Source organism: Hemitrygon akajei, chromosome 22, assembly GCF_048418815.1.
Source record: "Hemitrygon akajei chromosome 22, sHemAka1.3, whole genome shotgun sequence".
Lineage (NCBI taxonomy): Eukaryota > Metazoa > Chordata > Chondrichthyes > Myliobatiformes > Dasyatidae > Hemitrygon > Hemitrygon akajei.
This window is the reverse complement of record NC_133145.1, coordinates 37,396,844-37,418,408: the sequence shown is the minus strand read 5'-3', so window position 1 is coordinate 37,418,408 and position 21,565 is coordinate 37,396,844. Positions and strand designations below refer to the sequence as shown.

Genomic DNA, 21,565 nt, shown 5'->3' with positions numbered 1-21,565 from the left:
ACCTGCCTTTTCCCCTTAACCCTTAATTCTCCTACGATGCAAAAATCTATCCAAATTGTCTTAGTTCTATCTACTGAGGTAGCCTCCACTGCTTATGTAACATAAATTACATTTAACTATCATTTAACCTTTGTTCCTTCTTTGGGGCACTCCTCTGTTTTCGTGGAAGTTTGTAAAGAAAAAGCCTTTCAGGATGTATATTGTATACATTTCTCTGACATTAAATGTACCTTTGAAACTTTTGTTTTTTCATATCTATTTAAAAACCCAATGGCAGTGAAGAAGCTGTATGATGTGGAAGAAGAAGAAATATAGCAGGTGAAGTAACCAGACCCTAGTATGGCCCTTCTGATATTTTCTTCACTAGCTTCAGTCATGTTTTGGAGTGACAATGAGCAATCATTTAAGACAAAAAATGCCCATTAAATAAAGGATATCAACAATAATTATTCCCTTCAAATCAGCATCAATAGTTGCAGTTTATTAATACCAATGAAATCTATGTGAAAGAAAATCATTACCTAATTGAGAGTCATTAGCCTGAAAGCATGTTTGCTAAAACTGAATGTGAAAGTTGGTCTCAGAGGAATCATTGCTTTTCCAGTCTCCTCTTTCTCTGGGTTTCTTTATTTTTGTGGCTGCCTGTAAGGAGGCAAATCTCAGGGCTGTATGATATATACATACTTTAATAATAAATGTCAAACACCCCATGTGCAGAGAAAAAAACTCCAAAAAAAGTTCTTGCAGTTTTGCCAGCTGCAGGAAATTGTCAGCGATGTATTAGATGTTGAAAATTTATTATTCTTTTCAGAACTTAATGAAGAGGATAAAGACAAATAACTAATTATAACATTTAAATGAAATGCATTTCAAAAAACGTGTACGTTACTTCATAAATCTTTGTTATACGATTCCTAATTAAATCAAGTGATCCAATGCAGGATCGTAATAGTGATTCCGCTGAGTCTGCTTGAACTTTGAACTTTGAAAACTCCCTCCCCCATCAATGCTGACTGTCAAAGCCTGCAAAGATGCTTTAGAGGTATGGCCTTCTCATAACTAGAGCCTAATCCACCCCAGGTAAATGTAAACCTGAGCAAATCTAGGGTTTAATGATTCCAGCTGGGTTGATTTGGCTGATTGAAATAGTGGTAGAACATTTCCCTAAAATTGGAGTGTGTAATACCACATTTTAGTATGTTAAATCCTCTAATTTTTATTTTAAAAAATAGCGTAATTGACAGTTGTTACTTAGTACATTGATCACAAAGTCCACATTATTTGTTTAGGTTCCCCTACACACCTGATAAGCTAGCATTTATGGCCCTCCAGACTTATGAAATGCCACACAACAATGTGCAAGTTGGGATTCTATTTCCAGGATTTTTAATGGCCTCTATTGCCCATGTATTATTTATATCGGTGTGTTTTCATGACCTCAGTTAAAACTGGGTCAGTATAACTTATTGGAGTCCTCCTTTTACAGGCTCCAGAAAGCTAACATAGGCAAACCCCCTTAAGTCACACCATTGCCTGTCTCCCTCTTAGCTATGTGAATAGATTTTCAGGAGTAATTCCTTGAGAACTGCAAAATTCATAAATGGGTTCAGTAGAACGTCTTGGGCAGATGATCTTGGAAAAGGCATTTGGCATCTGAACAAACAAATAAATTGGAGTCTAAACCAGCACTAACATGATATAAGTATTTTAATTTTTTGTGTGCTAATTTAATGAAGAATGTGGACAATCAGCAATTGATTGATTCCTTGTGGAAAGGAAAGTAAGTGGATGAGAGCTAACCCATTCTAAGCAAGCAGCATTAATGCTACTTATGGGGAAAAAAAATTCCTTTTGAAAATTATTTACATGCAGTGCATTTGTCATTTATTTTTTCCAATAGCCAGCATCAGAACAATCCAAAAAACAGTGATGCTGCCTCTGTACAGGACCATAGAGCATACTGATGTAAAGCTGGCTACTGGCACTAACAATGTTGTTTGGTTCAGTGCACCGATGACAAATTTAAAACCTTTGCAAGTACAGGCTGATAAGCGTTGACTTTGCGTTATGTAATTTAATCTCCTTTTTTTGGTGCCCTTATTTTATTTACAATGCCAGAGAGCATGTTCCCTGATTCCTGGAATATTTATTCTAATTGTACATCCAAATCAAGATTATTTAAAATGATAATATTTTCTTAAATATTAACATTGACTTGATTAGATTCCATAATTCAAATAATATTACTTAGTTAAGTGGCATTTTAATTCTTTACATTGGCAACATGTGTCGTTTGCACCCAAATCACAACCCTCTTTTTATTCTTTAAAGTACAGGTGACTAGGGACCTCGGGAATTGAATCCTGTAAATGTATGTTATAGTGACACCAACCACAGTGACTTCTTTATGAACTGTCCACTGTATCAGTATTAAACTGACTGTAACTGGTTGCTTTGTGCAGAAGATTGAGGAAAACAAATTCCTCACCTAATGCATCATAAAATATGGAATCATGGAATTGACAGTTCGCGATTATCTTTAAGGCTGGTTCTTTGAAGGAATTACCCAATTATTTCCACCCTTCTGCCCCTGTCATGCTACTTGTCTGTTCCTTTATCCAGATTTCTTTTGAATATTTCTATTAAATATTTATAAAGTGCTTTTCAGATGACCTAGTGTGTGTGAATTTTAAGAAGACCTTCAACAGCTGCCCCAGAAGGGGTTATGAAACAGGATTGGTTTTGGGAATTATATATTGGCATGCAGTGGGGATTGTTTTTTGGACAGAAAACAGAGTAGGAACAGATGGGTTATTTTTAGGTTGAGTGACTGCTACCAATAAGCACTGAGTCCCCAGATGTTTTATAATAGGATGAACCATAATATATTCAAGATTTCTGATCATACAAAGCTAGGCGGGATATGAGGAGAATGCAGAGGCTTCAACATGCTACTAGTGAGAATTTTCTAGGCTGGAGATATTAGTAGAGCCAAAGAAAGGGGAAGTCATCAACTTCCATCATAAGACATCCAACATGCTCGATGACCTTCGCCTAGTCAGGGAGAGCGAGGAGGTGATAGAGAGGAGTTATAAGCAGGTGGTCACACTGGAGCCATGGGAGACAGACAAGTGGGTAACAGTCAGGAGAGGGAAGGGGAAGAGTCAGGTACTAGAGAGTACCCCTGTGGCTGTACCCCTTGACAAAAAGTACTCCTGTTTGAGTACTGTTGGGGGTGATAGCCTACCTGGGGGAAGCGGCAGTGGCTGTGCCTCTGGCATAGAGTCTGGCCCTATGGCTCAGAAGGGTAGGGAAGGGAAGAGGAAGGCGGCAGTGATAGGGGACCCTATAGTTAGGGGGTCAGACAGGCGATTCTGTGGACACGGGAAAGAAACACGGATGGTAGTTTGCCTCCCAGGTGCCAGGGTCCGGGATGTTTCGGATCGCATCCAAGATATCCTGCAGTGGGAGGGAGAACAACCAGATGTCGTGTTACATATTGGTGCCAATGACATAGGTAGGAAAAGGGAAGAGGTCCTGATAAAAAAAAACTACAGGGAGTTTGAAAGAAAGTTGAAAAGCAGGACCACAAAGGTAGTAATCTCAGGATTACTGCCTGTGCCACGTGACAGTGGGTACAGGAATAGAATGAGGTGGAGGATAAATGCATGGCTGAGGGATTGGAGCAGGGGACAGGGATTCAGATTTCTGGATCATTAGGACCTCTTTTGGGGCAGATGTTGACCTGTACAAAAAGGGCAGGTTGCACTTGAATCCCAGAGGGACCAATATCCTGGCGGGGAAGTTTGCTAAGGCTGCTGGGGAGAGTTTAAACTAGAATTGTTGGGGGGTGGGAACCGAACTGAAGAGACTGGGGGAAAAGGAGGTTAGCTCACAAATAGAGAAAGCTTGTATTCAATGCGAGATGGAGAATAAGCAGGTGATAGAGAAGGGACGCGCTCAGACTGAAGGCTTCAGATGTGTCTATATTAATGCAAGGAGTGTTGTGAACAAAGCAGATGAGTTTAGAGTGTGGATCAGTACTTGGAGATAAGATGTGGTGACCATTACAGAGACTTGGATGGCTCAGGGACAGGATTGGTTATTTCAAGTGCTGGGTTTTAGATGTTTCAGAAAGGACAAGAAAGGAGGTAAAAGTGGTGGGAGCGTGACGCTCTTGATCAGAGATAGTGTCGTGGCTGCAGAACAGGTGGACACCATGGAGGGATTGTCTATGGAGTCTCTGTGGGTGGAGGTTAAGAACAGGAAGGGGTCAATAAATTTACTGGGTGTTTTTTATAGGCCGCCCAATAGTAACAGGGATATTGAGAAGCAGATGGGGAAACAGATCCTGGAAAGGTGTAATAATAATAGTTGTCATGATGGGAGATTTTAATTTCCCAAATATCAATTGGCATCTCCCTAGAGCAAGGGGTTTAGATGGGGTGGAGTTTGTTAGGTGTGTTCAGGAAGGTTTCCTGACACAATATGTAGATAAGTCTACAAAAGGAGAGGCTGTACTTGATTTGTTATTAGAGAGGAGAGAGGAAGGAGGCTAGCTGGAAGGTAATAGATGAAGCCAGGTGGATGGGAAAGGTAAAGGGGTGGAGAGGAAGGAATCTGATAGGAGAGGATAGTGGACCATAGGAGAAAGGAAAGGAGGAGGGGATCTGGGGGAAGTGACTGTCAGATCATAAGAGATAAAAGGCCAGAGTGGGGAATAGAGGAAGAGGGGAGGGACAGGAATCTTTCTTTACTGTAAGGAGAAATCGATATTCATGTCATCAGGTTGGAGGCTACCCAGATGGTGTATGAAGTGCTGCTCCTCCAATCTGATGCTAAGCCTCATCTTGGACTGACATGTCCGAACAGGAATGAGAATTGGAATTAAAATGTTTGGCCACTGGGAAGCTTTGTTTTTGATGGCTGGAGCAAAGGTACTTGCTGAAGCAATTCCCCCAATTTACAATTTGTCTCACCAATGTAGAGGAGGCTGCATTGGGAGCATAGGACATAATAGACGATCCCGGCAGATTTGCTCCTGAAAGGACTGTTTGGGGTCCTGAATGGAAGTGAGGGAGGAGGTGAATGGGTAGATGAAGGACTTTGGCCACTTGAGGGATAAGTACTGGGAGGGAGAAATGGAGGGAAGAATCCCTGTGGAAAGCAGAGAGGGGGGAGGTAAAGATATGTTTGATGTTAGGATCCCTTTGGGGATCATGGAAATTGTGGAGGATAATCTGTTGGATGTAAAGACTCAAGAGGTGGTAGGTAAGGAACAATAAGAACTCTATCACTCTTAAGGCGGCGGGAAGATGGGGTGAGCACAGATGTTCAGGAAATGGAGGATATATGGATGAAAGCAGCATCAATAGTGGAGGGAGGAGGACATTGTTCTTTGAAGAAGGACAGCAGTTCTGAAGACCTGGAATGGAAAGCCACACCCTGCAGCAGAGGCAAAGAACTGAGAAAAGGGAATAACATTTTTTCAGGAGATAGGGTAGGAAGAGGTATAGTCAAGATAACCATGGGAATCAGTAGGTTAATAAAAGGTGTCAGTTGACAGTTTGTCTCCAGAAATGGAGACAGAGGGATTAAGAAAGGGGAGAGAGGTGTTGGAATTGGACCAAATGAATTTAAGAGTAGGGCGGAAGTTAGAGGCAAAGTTGATGCAATTGGTGAGTTCAGCATGGGTGCATGAAGCAGCACCAATGCAGTCGCTAATGTAGCTGAGGAAGAGTTGGGGAGTTTTACCAGGGAAGGCTATGAACATGGACTGTTCTACATAAGACTGCTAGCCTCTGTAATTGCTTTTCATTGAGCTACATTAGACTCTATTCCTTCCATTCTTTCCAAAGTAGCTCTATGTCTGGTCTTCAGGATCTCTTCTTCTCCCCGGTCAGACTGGTAAGTCTACATATGATTGCTATGAAAATATCCACTTCTTCAATGAAAGCTGATGCTTAATTGCTCAAGAAGAACAGTATCAAGCACAGGACCTACCTTCTGCAATTCTCTGTAATCGATTCCATCCTTACACAACACTCAAACCTGCAAATAGTTGAAGTTCCTGTTTAAAGAGTATGATAGGGCTGTGGTATAATTGCTGGATTTCTCATTACTAACTGCCAGATTCCCTCTGTGAGGCAAACAAGTTGTGGGATTGGTGATGTGGTATAAAAAATATATCCCCAAAAAGTTCCAATTGATGTAACGATGTTTTATAAAGCTGCATCTCAGCTCAGTAATTATTTTCATACTCTTTATCACATCTGCCTAGGAGTAGGTTTTAGCATTTTCCTTATTACTAACATTTAGACAATTACTCTACATTTCCACAACTTTCCTGTCTCTCTTATACAATAGATTTAATTTACTATCTTTGTATCTGTGGGGACTGTCTTGGTATTGAGAGAATTCTTTGGGAAGGAAACAAACACATCCATTATCTTTGTAATTACATCTCTAAGTGCTTGGGTAAGGGAATCAAATGTGGAATTCTGTCTGCTTTTCACTCCATTAATTTCCCTTATACTTCCCTCTTGGTGCTTCAATATAATTGACTTGACTGGTAAACAATACCAAGGCTGTTTACAAGAAGGGGAAGAGCGGACTCTATTTTCTCAGGAAGCTGAGGTCCTTCAGTGAGTGCAGCAGGATGTTGGAGATCTTTTACCAGTCTGTTGTAGCGAGGGCAGTCTTCTTTGTGGCTTTATGTTGGGGGAGCAGCATTGATATCGGTCATCCAAAAGAACTAAATAAACTCATCAAAAAGCCTGGATCTGTCCTTGGCTACAACCTGGACTCTTGAGTTAGTGGTGGAGAGGAAGTCACTAAACAAACTATTATCAACCAGGCATATTCACTCCATGGCTACTGTATAAGCAGTGGAACACCTTTTCAAACAGGCTCAATCAGCTCTGCTGTCACAAGGATCATTAGAGAAAATCTTTCTTACCAAGTGCAATTCAAATAAGCATATACAACAGTTTAACTCTGTGACAGAAGAACACACAGCATAGTACAACCGTCTGTTTTATTATTCCGTACATTATTATTGTACATTAGTAGATTATTATTGTGTATATTATTATTTTGTGCTTTATTATTAGTTACGTCTTCACACTACTAATAAAGTACTTACTATTTTATAGTTTGTGAGGATAATATGAGAAAGGAAAGAACCCGTCTTTAATAATAACAGATCATTCAAGAATATTCCAAAGAATTTCAAATCTATACATTTTTAGTCCCAAATATCCAAATCTTTCAAACCATAGATTGACAGTATGTTGGAATAAAGAGCATCTTTGATCTTGAACTTCAGAATAAATGAGAGAATCTGTAGGCATCAACTTGGGGTCTCGTTAAAGTCTTTATTGTTTTATTCAAGGTCTGAGTACAGACATCAGGTGGGGATGAGGTGTGGGGGGTTGGCTGAGCCGAACTGATTATGGCAGAGGTTCTGGTACAAAACTGGGCTGAAAGTGGACTATCCTGTCCCTTAAAACTGAACAAAATGGAAAAAATGGTCAAACATTTTGACCTTTTATAAAGTTTTATGGTCAGATTACCCAAGATCTAAAAATACCATGAATAGCATTCACATAGCTCTCATACAAATTTTTCAGGCTGCTTTTCATCATAGCAATAATGTTTGCCTTCTTCTCTCTGAAGTGGTTAGCCCTGCATATTATTGGGAGCAAGCTCTCTTGTTTATCATTCTACCAACTTAAAACCCATGAATTAGGCAGAGTAACATTTTGTTTCAATCACTTTAACTTTAAATTGGAATCAATCACTTGTAAAAAAAAATTCTCAGGTATATCACTGGTAATTTTCACTTATTTTCAAACATCAAAGAAAATTCAAATTCAATTTGATTTGATGCAGCAGGTGCATTTGCAATCCAACAACCCTGCAAAGATGATCCTGCTCTCCAATTTATTTGCCGGGAAAAGATAAATCACATCACACAAACTCAATGATTTGTGCCCTTTTCTTCCCAGGATTTAGTTATGCATATTTTGAATGAACTCCTCACTCATTTAGTTGAAGACCAGTCCAACTGCAATAAGTCTGCATAGGAGGATTACCTGTTTTCATAATCTGCCCAAATGTATTCTCAGTGCAGTATGAACACAGCCTTGTGCTAATTCCAACATTGCAAACAGATTGAATTCTGTAATAAATGCAAAATCAAGTATCCCGGGGAACTTTGTAATGTGGTTGGTTCATCTATGGCCTTTTTGAACATGTACTCCAAATGGCAGGTGTAGTTACGGCTATATGCAATCTCTTACATCTGCTGTCTGAGGTTCCCACCTGCTTCAAAAGGAATCTATTATACTGGTGCCCAAGAAGAGTGCGGTGACGCCTACAATGACCACCATCTGGCAGCACTTGTATCAACCATAATGAAGTGCTTTGAGAGGCTGGTTATGGGCTACATCAACTCCTGACTTAGAGATGACATGGATCCACTCCAATTTGCCTACTGTCACAACAGGTCAAAAGCGGAAGTGATTACTTTGCCTCTTCACTGTTATGAGCCACCTGGACAGCAGGAACTCATTCATCAGTCTGTTGTTCATCTACTGTAGCTCAGCATTCAACACACATATCCCAACAAAACTCATCATTAAATTTCAAGCAAGAGGGTCTCTTTACCTCCCCCTGCAACTGGATACTTGACATCCACATGGGCAAATCTCAGTGCAGATTGGTAACAACATCGCCTTCTTTCTGAACATCAACACAGGCACCTTAACCCCCTTCTTTACTCTCTCTAGGCATATGACTGTACGGCTAAGCACAGGTCTGATGCCATCTTCAGATTTGCTAATGACACCACTGTTGTTGGACAGATGAGTCAGTTTACCAGATTGAGATTGGTCATCTGGCTGAGTGATCCCACAAAGATAAGCTCTCACTTGATGTCAGCAAAACTAAAGAGCTGATTGTTAACTTCAGAAAGAAAAGGAGCGTGAGCATCTGCCAGTCTACATTGTGGGATTAGCAGTTAGCAACTTAAAATTCCTGGGTATTAACATATCAGATAACCTGACTGGTTACATCATGGTCTGGTATGGCAGTCTAAATGCATAGTCAATCAAGAAGCTGCAAAGACTAATAGACTCTGCCCAATACAATGTAATTTAATGACCTGCCACTAGTAGCAGTATCTCCAGGAGAGGCTGCCTTATGAAGGCAAAATCTGTCTTCAAAGATCCCCACCATCCAGGTCATGTCATCTTTTTGCAGCTCCCATTAGGCAGGAGGTACAAAAGCCTGAAATCCCATGTCACCAAATACAAGAACAGCTGCATTCCTGAAACCATTCAGTTTCTGAACCAACCTGAAAAACTCTAATGGCTACAGCTTAGCGACACTATGACCACTTTTATCACCTTGCACTAAAATGGACATTTGATTTTATTCTAATTGTTTTTACTTGTAAAAAATTGTGTATAATTTCTGTATAATTTGTTTAATATATGTTTTTCTTGTGAATAATGCTACATGCCTGTAATGTTACTTCAAGTTTTTCATTGCATATACCTGCACCCATAGATGTACCTGTGCAGACAACTTTGGTTTCCAAATTGTGGTTTAACCATAGTTTCTTTACTCTTCTGATTTAAATACAATATATTGTAAAGGTAATTTCAAACATGTTATCCAATATTTTATACAGTGTTAGTCAGGAATTTCAAATGGATTGGTGATATAGAAAATCTTCATATTTAGCCATTGGGACAATCTAGAGAAATTGATTAAATAACTTGGAAATAAATAACCTTGTTCTACTTATTACCAATATTTGATGATATTCTGAAGAGCAAACATTTCTCATTCTGCAGAATGTAATAAAAACTAATAAATCAAATATCCATAACTCTGTATATATTAAATATTTTTCAAACACTAACTGGACAATGTAATCTTCATATCATAGTTAACAGAGGGTAGGATTAAAGTGGAGTGTTTGTAAGCAACAAACCAGATAAAAGACAGCCTGTAATATTGTGAGATAGTTTCACCCCCCACTATGCTTCACAATAATAAGAGAATGGTCTTTGCCTTGGACTTATATAATCTGTAGGAGGTTAATGTTGTTTTACTTATTTTGCTTGCTTATGTAGAACTGAAAACTGACCTTGGCATTATACTTGCTGAAGAATATCCCCACTGGAATATATTAAATTTAAAGCAACAACTAATGCTATGCTTTCAATGAAAAAAGGTTTCAATGCCAGCACTTAATTCCTTGCTTTCTCCTACAAGCCTCTAGGATTTAACATACCAACAGTACAAAATAGATAAATTGTTAACTTAATTATCAAAAGATTGTCAGCAGATTAGCTGGTTGTGAGAGCAATTTGGAGGACAACAATTTTTTAATTACCCTGCAGAGTTAAATCAGTTATAAACTGTGCATGTCTCCAAATCTGCACAATCTGTTGTCTGGAGATCAAGCAACACAATTATCCAAAGTATCTATAATTATGAGGAAAAACAGAAGTAATCCAATAGATAACAATTCAATTACCAAAAAAAAAAATGATTAGGATGTTTTAAGAAAAGCAGAAACCTTGTGATTAGAATTTCTTTGCCTTGTAAAAGATCTGTAGTCAGCAAGTTCTTGCTGCCTCAACATAAAGATTTTACAATTTCTCCAAAACAATCCCTCTGCAATTTCTGTGGTTGGAATCCCATTAACCATATTCAGCAGAGCACAAAGTATATCAATCCACAGCCATTCAGTGGTGCGATATTGAAGGGAAAAGATAACTTTAAGGGTAAGGAGTAGCAGTAGGATATCCTTCAGTGAATTTGTTCTTGACAGATGTCAATGAACACTTGATTGATTTTAACATTTGGAATAAATATATTTCCCGCAGTGAGATTCCCCAAACTTTTCCTCCATTGATCCATGTAGTAATCTATATACTTGCTTTTTGCAAATGCACTGTCGTTGTCATTTTGTTAAGTATCAACTGACCCTAACTGGTAAGGCCTTGCATAGTAGTATGGGTTTAAGAAACACAAATATTGAATGTTACCATCATAAATCAGTTGGTAATAAAACAGTTACCTCATCTGAACTTGTGTCAAAATATCAACAGATTAAAACAATAATATTTCCAATCAATCAGTATTTGAAAACAAGGGTCAAGTTCCCTTCATCTTGTGTATCTTTATTTGAAAGAACAAAGCTGAGGCTGGCATAATGAAAGGAACTCAAACATTCCTTAAGGGGAAAATACATTGAATACCAATTGCTGGTTTGCAGAGAAATTGGATTAGAAGAAATGTATTTTTATGTTGACTCACTATGATATATTAATTTATTACAGGACATTTATTGACTGCAAATCTTTTACAAAACAATGGAATTCTAATAATAAGATTTCATCTTTTCCTCAAAAAAGCAACTCTAATTACTCAACAACACACAAAATGCTGGTGAAACACAGCAGGCCAGGCAGCATCTATAGGGAGAAGCGCTGCCTAATCTCTAATCACTGTTTTTTTTTCAGCAATTGAATTGTTATCTAATGGATTACATTTCTCCTTCTTTCATAATTATAGAGACTTGGCATAATTGTGTTATTCGATTCCTTAGACAATGCATTTTTGCTGTTTTGGAGATAAATGTTCATAACAAATTCAATACTCACAGACACAAGAATAAAGGATAAACTCTGGAAAATGCAATCATTTGTTTGAGCAAAATATCATAAAGTCTGCAAGAACTATGCAAGTATACATCCTCAAGGTTCAAAGTAAAGTTTATTATCAGAGAACATACATGTCACCACATGCAACCCTGAGATTCTTTTTCCTGCAGGCATACTTAGCAAATCTATAGAACGGTAACTGTAAACAGGATCAATGAAGAATAAACTGTACAAATGCCAATATAAATAAATTGCAATAAGTAACTTGTGTAAAATAATAAGGCAAAGAGTCCTTAAAGTGATACCATCAGTTTTGGGAACACCAGAAATAGAATGAGTGTACTTATCCCCGATAGTTGAACTGTGCTTGGACCTGGTAGTGTGAGTACCTTCTGCCTGATGGCCTCAGGGGTGAGTATCTTTGATGATGGATGCTGCTTTTGTATGGCAACGTTACACATAGATATGCTCAATGGTTATTGATCCTATCCAATCCAATTAATCCTATACAATGACCATGAAGAATATGGTGAATGCATTAAAGTACATACTTTTAGGTGAGAGCAATATCTTTCTGATAGGCCATGTTAAAACACTATTTGACTTCTTCCAGGGTGCTTTAATTTTGAGGAAATGATTGAATCTTTACAATGTGTTGCATTGCCAGTTAGATTTCCTGTTCTAATTGGAAATTGCTCACAGAAGGACTATTCAGAAATTAGTGGGAGAATGAACAAAGGATGATAAGAAACGTGTTGAAAAGCAGAATAGTGAGCAATAATAAAAATCTAAAGAAGTGTAAAAGAATAATCAGGCAGCATCTTAACTATACCACTATAGATTTCTTCCTAGAACTTGCTGAGCCTCTTCCCATGTAGCTTCAGTACATTGGAATATAACTAACAGTACATAAATGCCCAGGTATGTCATGTTCACAAGAAAGGGCAGGACAAGTCCAAACTGGCTACTGTGTCCCATTCAGTCAGTAAAGTGATGGAAGATGCCCTCAATAGTGTTATCAAATGGCTTTCTCTCTGCACTGTTTGGGTTTCAACACGATTACTAACCCTCAGATTTAATCAGAACCATGGTCCAAACTTTGACTGAATTCTGAATTGAAAATGAAAGAGATGGCTCTTGGCATTCAGGAGATACAATGAAACTGGTCAATGTGCACCAATGAGAAAAACTTCAGTTCACAAAAGGGAGATAATTGTAATTGTCAGAGGTCAATCATCCCAGCCCCATTTACAGTAATACAGTGACTAGGGCCCAGTCATGCTTCATCAACGACCTTCTTTTCATCATAAAGTCAGAATGGAAAAATTCATTAAGCACTATTCAACTTCATTCACAACTCCTCAACAAACGAAGCTGTCCACATCTCTTGGGATGAAGGAAGCTTGCTTCTGGTGCTCTCCTATGGATTTGAAGGTGATTTATGAGGTAGACTAGACACTCACAGATTTCACCTTAGGAAAGGGCAGGTGGAGTGCACGGGTAGCTAGGGAGGCCTTCTGATCCTTTTGTTATTTACACACTGCTGCTTCATTATCTTTATATGTGAAGGTTCTTGGTGCTACAGGTATGATTGAGTGCAAATAAGGTCCCAAAGCAGGAGATGTTGGCTTGGGAAAGGACACTTATGCTTGTTGCTGGAGGATTTTACAAAGGAACATTTTAGAATCTTTCTATTACATTGAGGTAGTCCTGGTCTCATAAGCATCCAGGAGGCAAAGATCACATGTTGCCTTGTAAATCAAAAGTTTTGTACCAAGTTTGATGTCTCAATATTCAGATATTATTTTCCTTGATCATCCAAAGGCTGTACTGATGCATTGAAGGAAATAGAAATTTCATCAATAATATGCGCATTTATAGAGAGCTAGCTACTGAAATATGGGAAGTGGTCCATATCTTCCAGAACAATGTTATGACTTTTTATTGTTGAAGGGCAGTGCTGAACAGTAGGCAAGTTGACTAAGGATATCTGTTTAATTGAATCATGAATGTAAACCCCATTCTCTCATGTGAATGCGATGAGGAGGACTTGGGCCTGACCCTTTGTACACATGCATACCCAATCTCATCTGCAAACTATGGACACCCTAGACCAAGCAGTTGAGGTGACTTTGGATCTAGATTGCAGGCTACACAGACCAATTACTTCCCCATTAATCGTTTAGATGAGTTCCACTCCAATGGATTGTTTGTAGGGATGAAAGGCAACATTGCAGTAACATTGTGGTAAGTGCTGGGTTAACTATGTAGCTTTGCATGTCACAGAACTGCACTGTTATGGGCTCTGTTGTGTTCCTATTGCTTAGGATCACTGATTACATGCAATCGTGAAGCAAACGTAAATGGAGATGACATTTTTTTTTAATGAAGTTTATTCTAATACTGCTGATTAATGGGAAGATATTGTATTATAGGTCCGGCTGGTGGTGTAGTGGCATCAGCACTGGACTTCAAGGCAGATGGCCCTGAGTTCAAACCCAGCTGGTTCCCAACCTGGGCAGCAGCAGTATCTGTGCAGAAGAAAGGCCTGGCAATCTACTTCTGTATCTTGCCATGAAAATCCTGTGGTCCATGAGGCCACAAAGAGTCGGACTCATCGTAACGACTGAACAAAAAATTGTATCATAAGGAGCACAGGTTATGCATTTGGAAAAAAAAAAGAGGCTGATTTATTTGAAACCAGAACTGACATTCTGTTCTTATTGAATAAATTTAACAATATATTCAGTTTGGTGTGAGATATTGATTGAAGAGAATGATGGAACATAAAATTGGCCAAGTTCAGTACTTAATGTGTTTTAATAACCTGCATACACTATAATTGAAAAAACTCATACAATGAAATGCCAAAATAATGTCATCTATAGCACTATTTTCCATTGTTTCTCTCCTACTTAAATTTTCAGTCACCTTATTTCAAAATAGCATTCTGCCTCTCGCTGACAGCTAACAATATGATGTGTTTCATCAGTGTGCTGGAACTACCTGTATTACTGTTAGCAGGCACTCAGCACCCCAGCATGATTTACAACTAGCAGCAGATAATAAAGTCAGATGTAACAATGGCCCACTGATCTTGCAGGTTCTACGCACTAATGTCACTCTTTGAATGCTCGTAAGCCCTTCAAAGCAGCTAGATGCTGTCTTTCGGATCCTTGATTCACTGGAAGACAAAACCATGGTCAAAATGTGACTGAAGCTATCCACCTCAAATCCAAACTATCTAATGATGCAAGGGAACAAGTACTGCAGTGACACATAAAAATAAGTAGCTTTTTCTTCAGCAAAATTGTGTCATCTAAGGGGAATAACTAGTACATATGGCTGACTGAATAGAACAACTAAATCCTGAACATTGAATACCAACTGTATTTCCTTTTTTTCCCCTATTAATATGCAACAGTGCCTTACAATCAAGTATCTGCCACCTGGTCCCATTACACATTTCACGAAAGTGAAAAGTATTCAAAAACCTCAATAATAATTTAATTAAAGCATAAAATATATGAACTCCATGATAAAATCTAGGGTGACAGTCAATTGTTCTAATAATATAAAGGCCACAGTGGTTGACTTTATTATGATTTTAATTTGTCAGAATATTATTACTAAATATCTTTGGTTCAATATTCTATCTTTCTGCACCAATAACAAACATGAGCAAATCTGCAGAGGCTGGGACTCTAAGCAACACACACAAAATGCTGGAGGAACTCAGCAGGCCAGGCAGAATCAATGGAAAAGAGTAAAACCATCGACGTTTTGGCCCGAGACCCTTCATCAGGACTCCTGAAGAGTTATGGCCTGAAACATCGACAGTTTACTCTTTTCCATAGATGCTGCCTGGTCTGCTGAGTTCCTCCAGCATTTTGTGTGTGTTGCTTTTCTGTACCAATAGATCACTTAAAAAGTCTTGTTCTCATGTCCTCTAATTAACTATTAATAACAGTTCAGGAATCTTTAATTTTCTGAGGATTAATCCAAGCTACTGCGCTCCACTATATTTGTTTTATTTTACATAACTAAAATCAAAACACATTTAAAGCACACAACCTCACCTTCAATTATCTGTCACACTTCAGTTGCACCCTGTCATCCAATTAAAAAACAGGGGTCTAGATTTTTGAATTAAAACCAACAGAACTATTCTCCAAGCCAATTAATTTCAGACAAGTACCTTACTAATTATAGTTTGTTGATGATGATCAATCAATGTAACTTTTGTATTCCTCATTTCAACAACATTACCAATATTTGCTTGAACAAGCAGTTATTAATGATCTTTCCCACTATGTTTTAGGGATATTGTCGTTAGATTTCAATAACTACTGCCTATTGATGTATCCAGTAGATCACTATTCTCAATGCCTAAAACTTCTGGGATATTTTATAAGAAAAAAAAACAAAAAAGGTCGATTAGAATGAGAAATAAGCACTATCTAAATATAGTAATAAAAGAAAAAGATTCACTTACTGAATGAATTTATGATTTAACTGTGTTTAAGTTATGCACATTACTTAAAAAATTAAAAGTAGAAACCAATGTTAAAGGTGATCCATAAATGAGCCAGGGTCTCTGCTTTGAGAGCAATTGGTAATCCAGTAGATACTTCCATTTAACCCATTTTTATTTTCGAATTTACACTTAACCTCTTCAGATTTTTGCAAAGTATGATATTAACCCGCATTATCGGACAATATTTTGAAAAAGAATGGCCCAATTATGCTGATAAGTGCTAGAGACTCTGAAGGAAAGCATACAATACCAGCGGATGAAGAACTTTCACACAAGAAAGCTCACATGCATAGTGCTTGTTTTCCAGGTGCCACATCATTCAAACTGGCGAAATCAAAATATGACCACAGTAATATCAAGGGTCAGACAAGCTGGGAAGAAGGAAAGTCAGTTCTTTTTTTTTTAATTATTTGCATCTTGTATTGATTTTTAATCAAGTATTTTTAAATGTTCTTTGGTGGGTGTGATGTATCTGTTGTGGTAGTGTAGTGGGTAGTGCTTGTCGCTCTCACTTTCAGCTTCCGTTGCTGGCTAGCAGTCTTGCAAAAAGGAGAGTTGAATGTGCAAGTCTCATCCTGCCAGTACATAGCCTATCCAACAGTAAGCTTCATGTAATACCTCCTTGCTGGTGACACACAGAAAGCGAACTCCTTTTGGACTCAGGCTGAACTACAGAGAATGGGAAGGAGGGTTGGCCCCTGCACACAAAGCACGCAGGCCCACCAGTGTCTGGACATGCCTTGTTGCTCATGAACCAGATCCCTAGCTATGGGTATATAGCCCCACTGCCTTGTGGGCAGTCCCAGGAGAGATGATGGCTACGGGAGTAAACCCAGACAGCAAATCCAGAGTGGAGCCCCTAAGGCAGCTGGACATCATTGAACATCCTTCCAGCAGCCCCCGCAGCCATGCTGGTGCCAAATGTATTGCTTCATAAGTCCTGCCGACGGGTTTCGGCCTGAAATGTCAACTGTACTCTTTTCCTTGATGCTGCCTGGCCTGCTGAGTTCTTCCAGAATTTTGTGTGTGTTGCTTTATAAGCTTTCTTCTGGACTACACCGGTGAGGCCAAAAGGGGGATCTAGACAACTGGGTATCTCAGGATCTCCATACCTTCCGCCCAGACTTGTGATGATGATCAGCACCCATTGTCCTTCAAGCTAGATGGATACCAACCACCATACTTATTCTATTTTAATATTTTTGTAATGTCTCTAAATCTCTGGGGCATTCAGAAATATTTATATTGGAACCAACTGTCAAAACTTTAGGTTCCTCATGTTTGAACTCCCATGATGCTCTGCACCAACAGGCCGGGTCCTTCACATTTGGCTCAGGTAATTTCAAGTGCAGATGACTGACCGGGGGGGTAGGGCCATCCATGGCAGTTAATTGCAGTACAATCTTCTATTTTTTTTTCTTTTTCATTATATTTAATGATGCCAAATAAATGTAGTTTAATTTGAAGCATACAACAGTTATTTCATGGAAGCAGGCCATTCAGCCACTGAATCTATTCTAGCTCTAGAATATCAAAGCTAACAGTACGATTTCTCTGCTCTGCCTTACAGACCTGCATATTATTCACTCACAGATTCCTCTTAGCTTCTCTTTAGGTGCTGAATACTCTATAGACATTAAATTACAAATTCTAATTAGTTTCTGTATGAAAAAATGACTTTCCTCACATCCTTCCTTTGACTTTTGCCTACAGTTTTTGATGTGTAATCTCCTAAAGCTTGAATCATCTACTCCTGGAAAGAAGTTACTTCCACCTAAACTAGTCTTGATTCTGTGCACCCCCATCACATCTCCTTTCTTTGCTCTATGGAAAATAAACCCAGCTTATCCAGTGTAAATTTTGTTGCTAAAATTTCTCACTCTTGGAACTATTCTAGTAAATCTGCTTTGCTCCTCTCCGGAAAGTTCACGTCCTTCCTTATGTGTGGCAGCCGGAATGGAATGCCATACTCCATTTGTGGCCTGACTGAGGAGAAAAACACCTTCAATCAGAACTTGATGCTGCTGTGGAATGAGCTGCTGTAGAAATGGTCGATGTGGGTTCAATCGTAACATCTAAGAGATGTGTTGATACGTAAATGGATGAGAGAAGTGTGCAGGGGTACAGTTCATGTGCAGATAGGTGGGACCAGGCAGAAGATCAGACTAATATGGACTAGATGGGAAGAAGAGCCTGTTTCTGTGCCGTGGTGTTCTATGGATCTAAAACTACTATTCTGCACAAATTCAATATAATGTCTGCTTTTGCAATCTAATGGTTCTATTATGAATCCCAAGACCCTATATCGTTATTAATCACTTTCTCAGTATTTCCTGTCACATTTAAAGATGTATGCACATGCACATCCAAGTCATTGTGTTCCTGCACACTCTCTGGAACTGTGCCATTTAGCCTATTGTCTCTCCTTATTTCTTTGGAACAAAATGTATCACTTCATTCATCTTGTACTTGACTACCCATTTGTTGTTGCAGTCTATTGCTGTTTTTTGCAATTCAAGCCATGGGTCATCCAAATTCACACCCATATCTAAAGTTATTATTACAAAGGGTAATTCTTGTAACAAGAGATAGTTGTGTTTTTTTTTTACACAGAGACTGGGAGATGCATGGAATATGCTGCCAGGGTTGGTGGCAGAAGCAGAAACATTAGGGACATTTAGAGTGGCACATGGTTGAAAGAAAAATAAAGAGCTATGTCAGAGGAAAGGGTTAGATTGATTTTAGAGTAGATTAAAAGGTCGACATAGCATTGTGTGCACTACAGATCCGCAGTTTTGGAATTGAACTGAAAATTCTTGAACGTCAGGTAGCATTTGTGGGAAGAGAAACAGAATAAAGGCCTCAGGCTGAAGATGTTTGATCACACCTTCCTTTTTCCACAGATGCTGCACGACCTGAAAATGTTGCCAGCATTTCTTGTTTCTATTCTTGAAAACACTTTCAAGACACAAATGATAAATGGAGGCAATTACAGTTGTCTCTCACAGAGTCATAGTGCCAAAAGAACCAGCTAATTTTATAGATTTCACAAATTAATGTACTTCCAAGAAACTACCAAAGTAACTAATTTACTTCTTTGTGCAGACCTATTTCTTGCACCATACTTTTAAAAAAAAACTAACAGAAAAGAGAACTCACTGGAACTCAGTTTGAACTAATTGTGATCTGTACTTAAAAAGCTGCACAGTTTGAAGGCAATTACTGATATTTAGTTACTTGTTACCAATTTAAAGGAAATTGACTACTGAGAACAATGCTACACCAAAAAGTTTTTTTAAGCTAAAATCTATACTAAGATGATTTATTGTTCATCTAACATCTTCTAAAATGCAATAGCTGTACAATTCAGGACAGGATCTGCTTAATGTTCTTGAAAATGTTTGTTTATAGCATGAAATGGCCACAATGGGTCAGTTTTCCATTACAGTCGGCCCTCCTTATCCGCGAGGGATTGGTTCCGGGACTCCTCGCGGATACCAAAAAACGCGGATGCTCAAGTCCCTTATTCAACCTGTCTCAATGCGGTGGACCTTAGAATCCAGTGGAACCCCAGACCTTATTTAACTTGTCTCAGTGCGGTGGACATTAGGATCTGGCGGTGGAGCTCTGAATCCGCAGTGTTTCTGTTCACGAAAATAATCATGATCACGATTGAAAATAAAGTGGAAATAATAAAGCGATCGGAAAGAGGTGAAACGCCATTGGTCATTGGAAAAGCATTAGGCTTTTTGGGTTTTGGATTTTTGATCCTCCACATCAACCAGGTACAGTTGGAGCGAACTCCAGAACTTCCGCTGAAACATACATTCTTAAGTGTTTTATATGTATAGAAAGGTTAAATATATACTATATACTAAGACAAACGTTTGACTAACTGATGCTAAATAATACCGGATGTACCTGTTCTGACTTACTTAGTAAGAGAACTTTTGATTTTTTAAAATCCCAATCCACAATAACCTACGCACATCCTCCCGTATACTTTAAATCATCTCTAGATTACTTATACCTAATACAATGTAAATGCTATGTAAAATAGTTGTTATACTGCATTGTTTAGGGAATAATGACAAGGAAAAAACGTCTGTACATGCTCGAACAACAAGTGTTGGAAGAGCACTTCCCAGTTTTCTCGATTCGCGATTGGTTGATTTCGCGCATGCGGAACTCATGAACAAGGAGGGCCGACTGCATGTAAGTTTATAAAAGAAAATGGAGTAGAGTATAAAATAGACTTCATTCACTCTGCCATTTATACCCTATAATCACGATGAATTAATTCTATTGTGTTTCAAATCCTGCTGTGGTTCAAATTGATTCTGCTTTTTTTTCTAATAATACTACACAACTATTTTGACTGCTTAGTAGAGTAACTAAATCTAATCTGAAACGATAGAATAATTGTTCAAAGTAGGCATCCAATGAAGTCTTGAGGGCATTTCAATCTGTTTTCCATAAGAACAGTGATAGCTATTGAAATAAGCTGGACCAAATCAAATGAGAGTTTTCAGAATAGTGAATTATAAATCAAATAGAAAATAGAATCCCATTTCAAAAATCAATACATATTTAATCATATTTTGGTTTGTGGACCAAGAATGTGCAATCACATTAAGCCACTTCCTAAATTCGAATAATCTGATCAGATCTCCTGTTTATTGGCTTCTCACTGGTTTAGAGTAGAACGGGATGTCAGTGAAGTTACGTACCTTTCCCAGAGAAGGGAATGTCTCTTCTGGCCATGAGGTTTGCCTGCATAAACTGCTCCAGTTTGGTTGTTAGGTTTGAGACATTCTGTGCAATAGCTTGAATCTTCTCCAGTAAGCCAGCATGCTGGAAGCTAAGAAAGAAAAAATATTTTTTGAGCTATTGGGATGACAGTTCTAAAAAATGAATAAAAATATTTAATAAAGAAAACAGCGAATGTATTACACAGTAAACACTTTAGAACCTTTATTTTTCAGGCTGTAAATATTACCTCGTGATAACCAATTTGCTGATCAAGTTATATCAGCTATATGGAGTGATAACAAGTTAACATCCTGAATTAAAGGCCTCACAATTTCTCCACCCCTTTTTGGGGATGTTAAGAATCAGATCAGCAGTCCCTGCAAGTTTGTTTGGGAAGCTACAGCAATATGGTAAAATCTGTTTGTGCTTATTCATAAACTGGGCCTTTGGGCCCCTTTGGATAATGATTCAGGCTGGTGAATAATGGGCATCACTAATTTTATGTTATGGTCTACTTCACAGCTCTGATCTCAAGAAGCTGCAGAATATCAGAAAGAAATAAGAGCTTGCTTGAAAATGGGAGGATATTGGT

At 38.5% G+C, this 21,565-nt stretch overlaps 1 protein-coding gene across 3 annotated transcripts in view; it reads right to left on the bottom strand.

Moving 5' to 3' along the window:
• Positions 1-21,565, bottom strand: part of LOC140714637 (alpha-1,6-mannosylglycoprotein 6-beta-N-acetylglucosaminyltransferase B) — an 888,843-nt gene that overhangs the window by 541,071 nt on the left and 326,207 nt on the right. For all 3 annotated transcript variants that reach the window (XM_073026014.1, XM_073026016.1, XM_073026015.1), the window contains exon 4: positions 20,952-21,082. In XM_073026014.1, coding sequence (XP_072882115.1) covers positions 20,952-21,082 — 131 coding nt within the window. The remainder of the gene's footprint in view (positions 1-20,951; positions 21,083-21,565) is intronic.